Source organism: Rhinopithecus bieti, unplaced genomic scaffold, assembly GCF_001698545.2.
Source record: "Rhinopithecus bieti isolate Rb0 unplaced genomic scaffold, ASM169854v2 scaffold_33066, whole genome shotgun sequence".
NCBI classification, from domain to species: domain Eukaryota; kingdom Metazoa; phylum Chordata; class Mammalia; order Primates; family Cercopithecidae; genus Rhinopithecus; species Rhinopithecus bieti.
In genome coordinates this window covers 1,195,220-1,207,439 of record NW_016814098.1, presented here as the reverse complement: position 1 = coordinate 1,207,439, position 12,220 = coordinate 1,195,220, and the positions used below count along the sequence as shown (strand labels likewise).

At 45.7% G+C, this 12,220-nt stretch overlaps 1 protein-coding gene across 1 annotated transcript in view; it reads right to left on the bottom strand.

Annotated features, from left to right (window-relative positions):
- Window positions 1–12,136, bottom strand: part of GRK5 (G protein-coupled receptor kinase 5) — a 261,434-nt gene extending 249,298 nt beyond the window's left edge. Inside the window, exon 1 of the mRNA XM_017849762.1 lies at window positions 11,947–12,136. Coding sequence (XP_017705251.1) covers window positions 11,947–11,998 — 52 coding nt within the window. The 5' untranslated portion in view covers window positions 11,999–12,136. The remainder of the gene's footprint in view (window positions 1–11,946) is intronic.
- Window positions 12,137–12,220: the final 84 nt, after the last annotated feature.

Here is a 12,220-nt window from a genome sequence, read left to right as displayed (position 1 = left end):
GGAAGGAAGGAAGGAAGGAAGGAAGGAAGGAAGGAAGGAAGGAAGGGGGGAAGGAAGGGGGGAAGGAAGGGGGGAAGGAAGGAAGGCAGGCTCCAATGATCATTTTGTATGCATCATGTTGGCTTTCAAAAAGTTTCAGATTTTGGGCCGGGTGCAGTGGCTCACGCCTGTAATCCCAGCACTTTGGGAGACCGAGGCGGGTGGATCACGAGGTTAGGAGATCGAGACCATCCTGGCTAACACGGTGAAACCCCCTCTCTACTAAAAGTACAAAAAACGCCCAGCACACGCCTATAGTCCCAGCTACTTGGGAGGCTGAGGCAGGGGAATCACTTGAACCTGGGAGGCGGAGGTTGCAGTAAACTGAGATCACACCATTGCACTCTGGCCTGGTGACAGAGCAAGACTCTGTTTCAAAAAAAAGTTTCAGATTTTGGATTTCAGATTCTTGGATTAGGGATACTCAAGCTGTGTAGCATCAGTCATTCATTCTGGAAATATTTTTGAACACCTACTATGTTCCAGGAACATATTCATCGGACATACACCCTCCCTAATCTGTGACAGCAGACTTAGTGGCATCAATCCACGACAGCATTTGGCTTGAGAAAAGTTGGATCCTCAGGTATCCTTTGCTATTCAAGTCGATGGCCCAATTCTTTGTCCTTACTCCACCCCTGTTCTTCCTAGAGCTAGGAGTTCCTTCTCCCGGGATGTTATCTACATATCCCAACAAGCTCCTCCTGAGAGTATTAACAGAAAACATTAAGACCAAGCAGGACCCATTTCTGCACCAGCCACTTAAAGCTGTTCTTCCTGGGCCATTTGTCGACCTTCTCCAGCTTGTTTCCATGTCAGAAGCAGTGCTAAGACCCATGCCAGGATGGAATTCCATTTTCAAATGAGGTTTCACAAGACTTTTCATCAGACATGCAAAGCAATTACACTGGCTGGGTTCTCTCTATCCAGCAGTTGGGTAATTCTATCTCCTACCCCCACCCCTTCCCTTCCCGGAGTGGGTAAGTTCAGAGCTACACCTTCTCTGCAGGAGCAGATCAAAGGCATGGCTTCCTGTGCCCTCATCATCAGGGACTGACACCCAGGTTGCCTTCCCACCAGGATCTCAAGTCTGACCGTGGACCCCCAAGGAATTTTACGTGGCTCTTACACACTCCCTTTCCTCACAAAGCAACATTAACTCAACACACACACACAAAGAAGTTGACGTGGTTCCTAAATGCAAACACTCAAGGTTACCACTGAAAAATGGTAAGGGGTTCATCCAGAGACAGCTTTTCTGGGGGAAAAGGCCACTTCATACCCTCTCTTTGAGGAGGAGGTGGGGATGCCCTGCAATCTGCAAGAAAAACCCTCCCCATCTCTAATCCCCTACTTGGGTAGTAAGTAAAGAGGGCTACAGAGACCTGAGCCTACACATAAGGTGCCACTGTCACGCAGAGGCAACTGAGGGCAAGAACCTCCTAAGGGGCAGTAAGCGGCCAGGGAAGCACGGCACAGGGCAGATGGGAGCTGTGCGTGGCGAGCCAGCAGATCTGGCGTGCCCACTGCCCACCTCTTGCCTCTGCCACGGAAAGGAGGTGGTGCTGCTGCCAATGATGTGGCCCACACCTAAACTCCCACGGCTGTCCCCACCACCACCACCCATGGGGCTTCACATCCTGTCCCTTGGGGGCAATTCGTTGGCCACTAGCCCTGCTGAGGGGAAAAAGAATGCAAGAGGCTGGCCTTGCTTGTCCCATGTGTTGGTAGGAGGGGCCCAGGCAGCGAGTGAGTACAGGTAATGGGTCTCCAGAGGCGATCATACCACATAGGTGCATATGTGTGTACAGGCACTTATGTATGGCATGTATGCATCCTGACCTGTCCTCAAACACAGATTCAGTTGTATTGATACACAGTTCGACTTTCAAAATGGAAACATCTACTTTGAGGATTCACCCATCAGTCATTTACAACCTAGTAGGAATTACTTTACCCAGTTGCTCTCAAACTGGCTGTAGCTGAAATCACGGTCTGAGAGGGAAATTAAATTCCCAATTTGCCCCTTTTCCCAGGGAATCTGACAAAGACACTCTTTCTCCTCCAAAATTACAACCTCATGGGTATTTACACTTAAAAACCCTACCACCTCGAGAAGAGTTTGTTGTTTGGGCATATATTACGAAAGGAAGGAAGAAAGATTTATTTTGGAACATAAAAGCACTTTGGAGGGTAGGGGAGATCCACTTGCAATTGCTCCCCAAAAGTCCACAGTTCAGGTGACCTTGAACAGGTGACTCCCTTTCTTTATTTTTATGTGTTTTTTTAAATATTATTTTATCTTTTAGATGGAGTTTCACTCTGTTACCCAGGCTGGAGTGCAGTGGCACGATCTCGGCTCACTGCAACCTCAGCCTCCCAGGTTCAAGTGATTCTCCTGCCTCAGCCTCCCAAGTAGCTGGGATTATAGGTGCCCACCACCCCCTAGGTAATTTTGTAATTTTAGTAGAGATGGAGTTTCACCATGTTGGTCAGGCTGATCTTGAACTCCTGACTGCAAGTGATCCACCCCCCTTGACCTCCCAGTGTGTTGGGATTACAGGCATGAGCCACCATGCCTGGCCATGTTTATTTTTTTATTTTTTGTAGAGATAGGGGTCTTGCTATGTTGCCCACACTGGTCTTGAACTCCTGGCCTCGAGCAATCCTCCTGCCTCAGCCTCCCAAAGTGCTGGGATTACAGGCGTGAGCCGCTGCGCCTGGCCATTTTTATTTTTTTATTTTTTGTAGAGATGGGGGGGGGTCTTGCTATGTTCCCCATGCTGGTCTTGAACTCCTGGCCTCAAGCAATCCTCCTGCCTCAAGCCTCCCAAAGTGCTAGGATTACAGGCGTGAGCCGCCGCGCCTGGCCATTTTTATTTTTTTATTTTTTGTAGAGATAGGGGGTCTTGCTATGTTCCCCACGCTGATCTTGAACTCCTGGTCTCAAGCAATCCTCCTGCCTCAGCCTCCCAAAGTGCTAGGATTAGGCATGAGCCGCAGCGCCCGGCCCTGACTTCCTTTCTTTCATCTCAGCTTCCCCATCTGTTAAACCAAGGGTAACCTCTACACAGGAAACAGAGGACAGGGCAGTAGATCAGCTGAGAAGGCTCAGGGAAGCCGAGGCACCAGCAGTTTTGTGGCCTCTGCCACTTCAGGAGAGAGGAATGTTCTTATCTGTTTATCTCAGCTTATCTGTTTATCCTTGCTTTCTGCACAGGACCCAGAAGTTGTCCTTGGGGTTCATTTCATCATTACCTTTCTAAAAAAATTCTTGATATTCCACAGATTACAAGTTCTTAGAAACACGGTAGGCCCTATCAAAATTGGCCTAGTTTAGGAGGATGTCACCAGTTGACTCAGACTCCCTTGCTTCGGACAGCAGGGAACAAGCAACCAACTGCTTCATTGTTTCAAATACTTACCTTCTTTCTAAGTGTGCTCTGAGTTATTGTTAAAATGTTTCAAATCTCACAAGAAACAGTTTTTAAGGAGAAATTATTTTCAAGTGGATACAAGAATAGTGAGTTTCTTTGGCATCTTTAAATATACCTTCCTCCTGATATCTCCCCAGTTCAGAAAAAATGAAAACCCTTAAAATGGGTTTGCCTGTCTTCACCCCCATTTTAGATCACCTGCCTGTGGAGGTTCTTTCTAGTCCTGCTGTAGATCTGCCACACTTACGCAACTTAATTGTTTTTTTTTTTTTTTTTTAATAAAATGACTGCTTTAAAACATCCCCACATTAGGAATTTCAGGAAGGAACATGGGGCTCTGTATGTGTCTGTATCATGCACTTAATTTGAATCAGGAAAGTCAGTTGCTCAATTTAGGCAAATTTCCCAACAAGATATGAAAAAGGGGGTGGGGGAGGATATGGTAGCTTAACCCCCGATCCCCGCCACCATCCATGATTGTCCCTGACCTGAATTTCCTCTTAGGTGAGTCAGTCCCAACTTCCAACCCCTGCCTTCACCCCTCCTCCATGGTGCAGCCCCCTCCCCTTCCTCAGTGTCTTCCTCACTCTCCGCAACCCCTCCTCTATTTTCTCCTTCTCCTATCCATTTCCCCCTCTCATCTCTCTTTTTCCCTCTCCTCCACACTGCCTCTCTCCCCAACTCCCTGCCTCCCACTGCTTCTTTTAATTTTCCCTAATTTTTCATGTCAGAAGTCACGGGGTTATCATACTCACTAAATGCACAGAACCCTCTAGAGAAGCTCTGTCCCAATGAGCTTTCTGCAATGATGGTAATCTTCTATATGCATGGTCCAATACAGTGGCCACTAGCCACACGTGGCTACTGAGCACTAGAAATGTGGTTTGCATGCTCCAGGAACATAATTCCTAACTTTAATTAATTTAAGTATAAATAACAACATACAGCTAGTGGCTGCCACATTGAACAGAGCTCCTGAAGAGGAATAGGTGCCTTTAATCTTTTCGGTCATTCCCTGTGACAGGCTTATGTCAAAGGACATACCCACGCCAATGCCAACAGAAAGCCAGAAAGGAATGCAGCCTCCACCATCTTCACTGCAGAACTGCAGCCGCTCCACTGCCCAGGCCTCTGCCCTGAACAACTGCTCTGCCTGGAAGGTGCCATGGCACACCAGTTTTCCTCCTGGATCTTGGCATTCCTCAACCAAAGGGTCTTTTTGTCATTGTTTTTAATGTTTCCATTTCTAGGAACAGACCCTCATAAAAACACAGTGTTGGCCAGGTGTGGTGGCTCCAACATTCTGGGAGGCCAAGGTGGATGGACTGCTTGAGCCCAGGCGTTAGAGACCAGCCTGGACAACGTGGCAAAACCCCATCACTACAAAAAATGCAAAAATTAGCCAGGGATAGTGGCACCAGCCTGTAGTCCAGGCTACTCAGGAGGCTGAGGTGGGAGGATCACTTGAGCCCAGGAGGTCCAGGTTGCAGTGAGCTGAGATCGTACCACTGCACTCCAGCCTGGGTGACAGCAAGACCCTGTCTCAAAAAACAAAACAAAACAAAAAACCCCATAGTGCCCCAAAAAATTAGTTGTCTTCCAGATTCAGGTCTATTCTTCAAGTATAATCTTTAAATTATGCTTAAATCACATACTGGTCCCTCAGGTCATTGTCCAAATTCTAGGCACAGCAGAGTCAACACAGTCTACACAGGTGAGTAGGTCACACCCCAGTAAGCCTCAGCAATTCGGGGGGAAAAAATCCAGTTCTGTTCACACCTAGTTGACCAGTTAAAAAATGTCAAAAGAGACCGAGTGCAATGACTCACACCTGTAATCCCAGCACTTTGGGAGGCCAAGGCCGGCAGATCACCTGAGGCCAGGAGTTTGAGACCAGCCTGGTCAACACAGTGAAACCCCACCTCTACTAAAAATACAAAAATTAGCCAGGCTTGATGGCGGGTACCTGTAATCCCAGCTACTCAGGAGGCTGAGGCAGGAAAATCACTTGAACCCCGGAGGCAGAGGGTACAGTGAGCCCAGACTGCGCCACTGCACTCCAGCCTAGGCGACAGAGCAGACTCTGTCTCAAAACAAAACAAAAAACAAACAAAAAAACATGTAAAAAGAGAATGGCGGTGCCCACTTGCATCTTTTCACTCATTTCAGGCTGTATTTATCTAAGGCTGACACCCAAATGTCACCTCTGCACTTGGTCCTTCAACAACCAAATGCTGAATAAATAAATTTTATCCTTGTAAGACTTTCAGAAGTCTATTCAAGAATGGTTTCCTCAAAATGAGAAATGGGGTGGGAGAAGGGTCCAGTCAGGAAGTAAGGACTTTCTCTTTTAAAAGTAGCATGGTTTGGCCGGGCGCGGTGGCTCAAGTCTGTAATCCCAGCACTTTGGGAGGCTGAGACGGGCGGATCACGAGGTCAGGAGATTGAGACCATCCTGGCTAACCGGGTGAAACCCCGTCTCTACTAAAAAATACAAGAAAACTAGCCGTGCGAGGTGGCGGGCGCCTGTAGTCCCAGCTACTGGGGAGGCTGAGGCAGGAGAATGGCGTTAACCCAGGAGACGGAGCTTACAGTGAGCCAAGATCTGGCCACTGCACTCCAGCCTGGGCAACAGAGCGAGACTCCGTCTCAAAAAAAAAAAAAAAAAAAGTAGCATGGTTTTACACAAAATGAAATGCTTCCTCCAGTTTTGGATGGCAATAAAAGGAATGACATTCTCTCTGCCCCAAAAAATACATCTTTTCAATATTTTGAATATTTTAAATAAAAATTTCCACTGAAATATAACAGGATATGTTTTAAAGTAGAAATCAACCCTATTATTTAAGACCACCATACATTTTAATTTTTTATTTTTATTTTTTGAGAGAGTCTTACTCTGTCACCTAGTCTGGAGTACAGTGGTGCAATCTTGGCTCACTGCAATCTTTGCCTCCCGGGTTCAAGTGATTCTCCTGCCTCAGCTTTCCAAGTAGCTGGGATTACATGCGGGCACCACCACACCCAGCTAATTTTTGTATTTTTAGTAGAGACGGGATTTCACCATGTTGGCCAGGCTGACCTCAAACTCCTGACCTCAGGTAATCCGCCTGCCTTGGCCTTCCAAAATGCTGGGATTACAGGCATGAGCCACCATGACCGGCCCATTTTAATCATTTAAAATCAAGCCTTCATCCCTTTGTCTTCAATATTCTCTTCTATCCCATTTGTTTATTTATTTATTTTTAGAGACAGGGTCTTGCCTCTTGTTGCCCAAGCTGGAGGGCAGTGGCTATGCACAGATGCAATCCCACGGCTGATCAGCACGGGAGTTTTTACCTGTTCTGTCTCCTATCAAGCCAGTTCACCCCTCCTTAGGCAACCTGGTGGTCCCCACTCCTGAAAGGTCACCATATTGATGCCGAGCTTACTGCAGATACCCAACAGGCATAAGCTCACTCCAGACCAGTACTCCTGGGCTCAAATGATCTTCCTCAGCCTCCAGAGTAGCTGGGACCACAGGCTGTGCCACCACACTCAGCTCCACTATACTATTTCCATGTGAGAAATGGGTGCTGAGGGTTGTATGATCGAGGAAATTCCTAATTATCTTTTCAATGTGTCACCTGTTGGCAGTCACTTTCTGTTTTCTCAAGTTTCACCTCTGAGTTGCATGATCTATGGCAATAATGCCTTTTGGTAACCAGAAGACTTTTTTATTTCAAAAATGTCTAGACATTACAATGCTTTATTTTGCACTCCAAACATACTGGCAACAAATATTAACTTCAAGTATTGCCCACAGTCCTGGATAGTTTTATTTAAAGCATCCCAGATATGGATTGAACAGCCCTTGGTAAAGGTGAATTTGGTTAAACATTGAGCCTGCTCCTGAAATTCACTTGGGCATTCTGGAAGTCTTCAACCCAGATCCAAAGGCTATCATTTAGCAAGCCACTACAAGAGTTATAGCTTCTGAAGACATAATTTAAACAAGGATTAGTTTGGGCACTGGAAGAGTCCAGTGCTTTGGAGTTTCGAATCTGACAAGCAGCAGCTAAGCTACTGAAAGATGAGAGCCTTGTGGGCATTTATCTGATGGTTTTTAAAACAGGCAGCCAGATTAACTACCATCATCATTTGAAATCTTTAAGAAAGCAAGGCCTTCTGAAAACATTGCTTTTGGTTTCTCTGCCTCCAAGTTGTCAGTACTGAAAAGGAAACTTCAAAAAAAAAAAAAAAAAAAATGAAAGGCAGTTTCATTTAACGGCATTGTGTTTAACAGGCCAGGCTGCTTTTACACACACCGAGTTGCCTTCACCAGGATGAAAGCTGTCTCTTGGTAAGATTAACATTAAAACTGAAGGAGAAGCTTCCGGGTGGAGTACGTATGCCTCCAAGTATGCCTTCACATAGCAATCTAAATAAGACGGCTTTGGGCTTCAGAGACGTTCCAATGTTCTAATAACCTAATTCACCGTGTTTCGGTTTTATCACCATGAATTAAGGGTGCAAGGGAAAGAGGTGCAGGGCTTTCAGGCGTACTGTGGAATGCTAAGTCTGTCCACGGCTAGCTTGCCCCACCAGGGCTGGATGCTGGCTCACTCCTTCCTCCTGCCCTCCCTAACCTCTCCCAGGCCCCTGGGATGCTAATCTTGATCATCAGGAAGATCCAGCCAAGTCACAGAGTTACCTGAGAAAACGGTTCCTGTGTATTCTAATTTTTGGCAATGGTGACAAATGGCAAAGTTGTTACAGTCCTAACTTCTCAATTCCTGTGCTTGCTAGTGCCTCAGGCAAATGTGATCAATATTCATTCAGATACCTTTATTGATCAGATATGGCTACTGCTGGCCTGTGAAGAAAGGAAAAGCAGAGCCTTGCAAAATGTTTTCTCACCACTGTTCACTCAGAAGAAAGGCAACAGATCTAGAAGATGAGAAAAACACGAAAACCTTTCCTGCAACAATAAAACCAGAAAGAAACACACGAAAGGCACTCAGCAAACTCTCCTTCTCACTGTTATTTCAACATCAGCTGCCTGCCAATTTCCTGAGATTCTGAAATGTAAATAAATAGATAGATAGAGTTAGTCTGGGCCTCTTTTTCATGAAATGCTTAATCACTTAGCTCATTTCCATAAATTGCCATGAATTCAGTCTCAACTTCTTTCCTTTTTTCCTTAACCACTTTTTAGGAGAGCAATCTAAAGTTCCTAAAAGTGATCGACTTGATGTTTTCTCATGAGACCCAGGACAAATAAACAGGCCCCAAAATACATTTCCGTGGTTTAAAATCTTGAACCCATATCTCTACCTTTTCTTATTTTAAAATAATTGTCACAAGGGTGGAGGTTGCTTGCTATATTTTCTAATTACTAACAATCCATCATTGTACTCTAATCCACTTACAGGCTTTCTATTTTATTGCTACATTAATGCTTTCCACTTTATATTATGTCTTATTACGGTAAGACTTTGAAGATACAGTGAATTGAGGAGCCATCTGTCTTTAAGAATGCACAATAATAAGAAAAGATAGGCCCCAGTGTTGTCTACCACCATGGACAACTACAAATAATTTTACAGCATTTGCAAAGTGTGCCTGTCTTTCTTCAAGGTCTGTTTCTCTATTGTTTGGGACAAATGTGACTTTTACTTGAAAGTCAAATTTTAAATTGTTTATGGTGTATTTTGTTAAGTGAACTAAATAAAATTTCACATTTGTCAATTATATTTCTCATCTGTAACCACTGACAAGAAACTTTAAGAAGTGTTTTTAAACCTTTTAAACAACTCAGATTTTTTAAATGTACTGGTTTTATATTAGATACTTCACTAAACTGACTGAAACTGTCATTTCTGAATATTTAGATAATATGGTTATTTGGAGAATTACTAAGTTTAGTAAAATAAATTCAAATATATAAGAACTGAGAAGAGAAAAATAAACTGCTTTAATTTCTAAAAGTGTCCATACTAATTAGGATATATGGGCTCAAGTCTCTAATAAAGGCCCAGCCAAAAGAAACTGGAAGCACTTAAAATCATGGCTTTCCTCTAGGCATAAGTGAGAAAGAGAGGGAGAGATGCAAATTTTAAATGAGGTTTCCATTAAATGATTAATTTTTCTTGTTCACGTGTCTGTCTCTCCCAGCTTCCGCAGGCCCTCTCCATTTCCAAGGCATCATCAAGAGCTATTTTCTCACCATGAGATGACGACCAAACTCTCACAGCAAAATTGAAAAAGCCTTTAAAAGGAAAAAAAAAAGTGAAAGGCACATTCTTGAGCACTTTCAACCACTGTAATTCTGCCCCAATGGGAGTCGGTCACTTCACACAAGCTTCCAGCCTGCAGCTCTCTTCCCCAGGGCTCTGGGAAAAAAAGGAAAAAACCAATTTGTTGGCCTAACTAACAATATCAGACAGCAAATTCGCGTTGGTGAAAAAATACTGGGGAGAACAATTTGGAGGGGGACGGTGGAATTGATATCACTTTGCCCACCCTAAGCAAAGCATCATAAAACAAGCAACGAAATGTTCAGGGAAGAAAAAAAGCATTTCTCAGGCAAACAAATACCTACAGCAGCAAATGTAGGGGGCAGATTCCCTGGGCAACAGGAGGAACCAGCAAAACTTGCAAGGCTCCAGTACCATCAGACCCAGTGATTTCCCAAGAAATAATTTCAGAATGGAGGGAGAGTGAAAACTTCCCCAGCCCCCGAATCCTGAGATATACAACCGTGTCCCACCACTAGGTGGCCAGCTGCAAAGGCTGCAAGAGTGGCGGGGGAGGTGGAGGGTTGTTTTCTCTGCTTCCTCCCTTTCAGGACCATTCCCCAACCCAGGGAAGAGCCTACCAGCACCCACCTTGATCGCGTCCACTAAAAATGTCAGATTAGGAAAAAAGAAAAAAAAACCAAAAAACCACACACACACACACACACACACACACACACACAGAGCTCAGGCCTTAGACCTGAAGTCACCAAGTAACAAGCCTCTGCTAAAAATTTATTCCCACCAAAGCTAAGCAATGGGAGAGAGATTAACCTGTATATTTTAAACTCTGCTGGGGTTTTCAAAGCACTGCCTCCCTTCAGGGCTTCTGAAATAAACCTTGCCCACTAGCTGTTTTAGAGTGACAAGTGACGACGAAAGTAAGACACAAGACACGAATGCTGGGCTGAGTTGCTGAAACGCTGCCCACGGAAGGCTATGCATCACCTACCCCCACAGTGTGTAGGGAGCCACAAGGTGATGGAACCGGCTGAATAAACACGAATCGTTTTATTGCTGGCCAGAAAGTCTTCCCTTCATTCATCAAAGTGGGTGAATGAAAATATTAAGTAGGTAAAACATTTTCATGGACTGCTCACCAAGTATCCTTCTAAAGTCAAGCCCTTACTCAGTCTGCCTCCTACCTTAAGTATCAAATAAAGCCTTCTCCCGTGAAAGGCAAAACCTCTTCCCCTTTTATGAAAAGGTCGCACACTACAGCTCAAATCTTGACCAGAAAAAAGAAAAAGATATTACATAAATTCCAGGTATTCTTAAATATATATGTTTACATGTACACAACACAATCATTTTAGGAAGCATCTAAGTTTCGGCCTCCCCTCCACCCCCCGCCTTTTTTCTGTTTTTCATCTCAAGGCAGTCAAAATACGTGTTCTTAGGGTTTGACTCAGGATCTTACACACTCCATTTAGACAATATTTCCTGCCAGCTAAATGCAGGAAATCTAATGATTTGCATAGAAAACATATCTAAAGCACCAGCGCACTTACCTTTCTTTTCTTAACTGAGCCAAAATCTAACAATTTCAGTTATCACACTCCCAGAAAAGAGAAACCTGAAATACTGAATTATTTTCTAGGTGATCTGTACAGCCATCCTTTGATTATTCTATGAAAAGGCTAATTCCTCAACATCTGACTTTGCCTTTAAAAGGCTTCCTTCCACACGACGGGATTTCCCTAAGAAACATCCCAGCGGATGGTTTCCAGCAATAGTCTGTATCAACTCAGCCTGCGCAGGCAAAGACTTGGCTTCTGCTCATTCCACCCCCGCCCCCCGAACACACACACCAGTTCACACAGAACCATCCCGGGCCGACTTGAAACGCTATTTTATGTGCATGTTTGCTCGTCGCTCCCCGAATGAATGCTTTTCCAACTGACCTTTCAACAGCTGCCGAGATGGCACGCTCTGCAGGGCGAGCGCTGGAAACTAGGAGATATGTTAGCATCCAAATCCCTGCAACCTTCTCAGCCCAAGTCCAGATTATCTGAGCCTCAAGGCAAGAACCCTGAAGGGTCTGCAGAGCCGCTCTCCGAAGTGTCCTGTTCGCGACCCACTCGCCGGCAGCGGGCATCCTGCACGGGCGCAGCCCCAGCCCGCACGCCGCCCGACACCCGCACCCCGGCCCGCGACGGACGCGCCGGGCACGTACCGGCCCTGCCTCTTACCTTCCCTGGCTTTCAGCAAGACCGTGTTGGCCACGATGTTTTCCAGCTCCATTGACAGTCGGCGGTCAGCAAGAGAGCCGGCCGGCGGGGCTGTCAGCGCCTGGGGTGCTGCCGCTGCTGCTGCCGCTGCTCGGGCTGCCGCCGCTGCTGCCGGAGCCGGGGGAGCCAGCAGCCCGCCTTGCCTACCGCATTATTCCTGCTCTCAGCCCAAGAGTTTCCCCCTCTGCAAAGAGGAGCAGCCGCCGCCGCCGCCGCTTCTTCCTCCCTCTGTGTC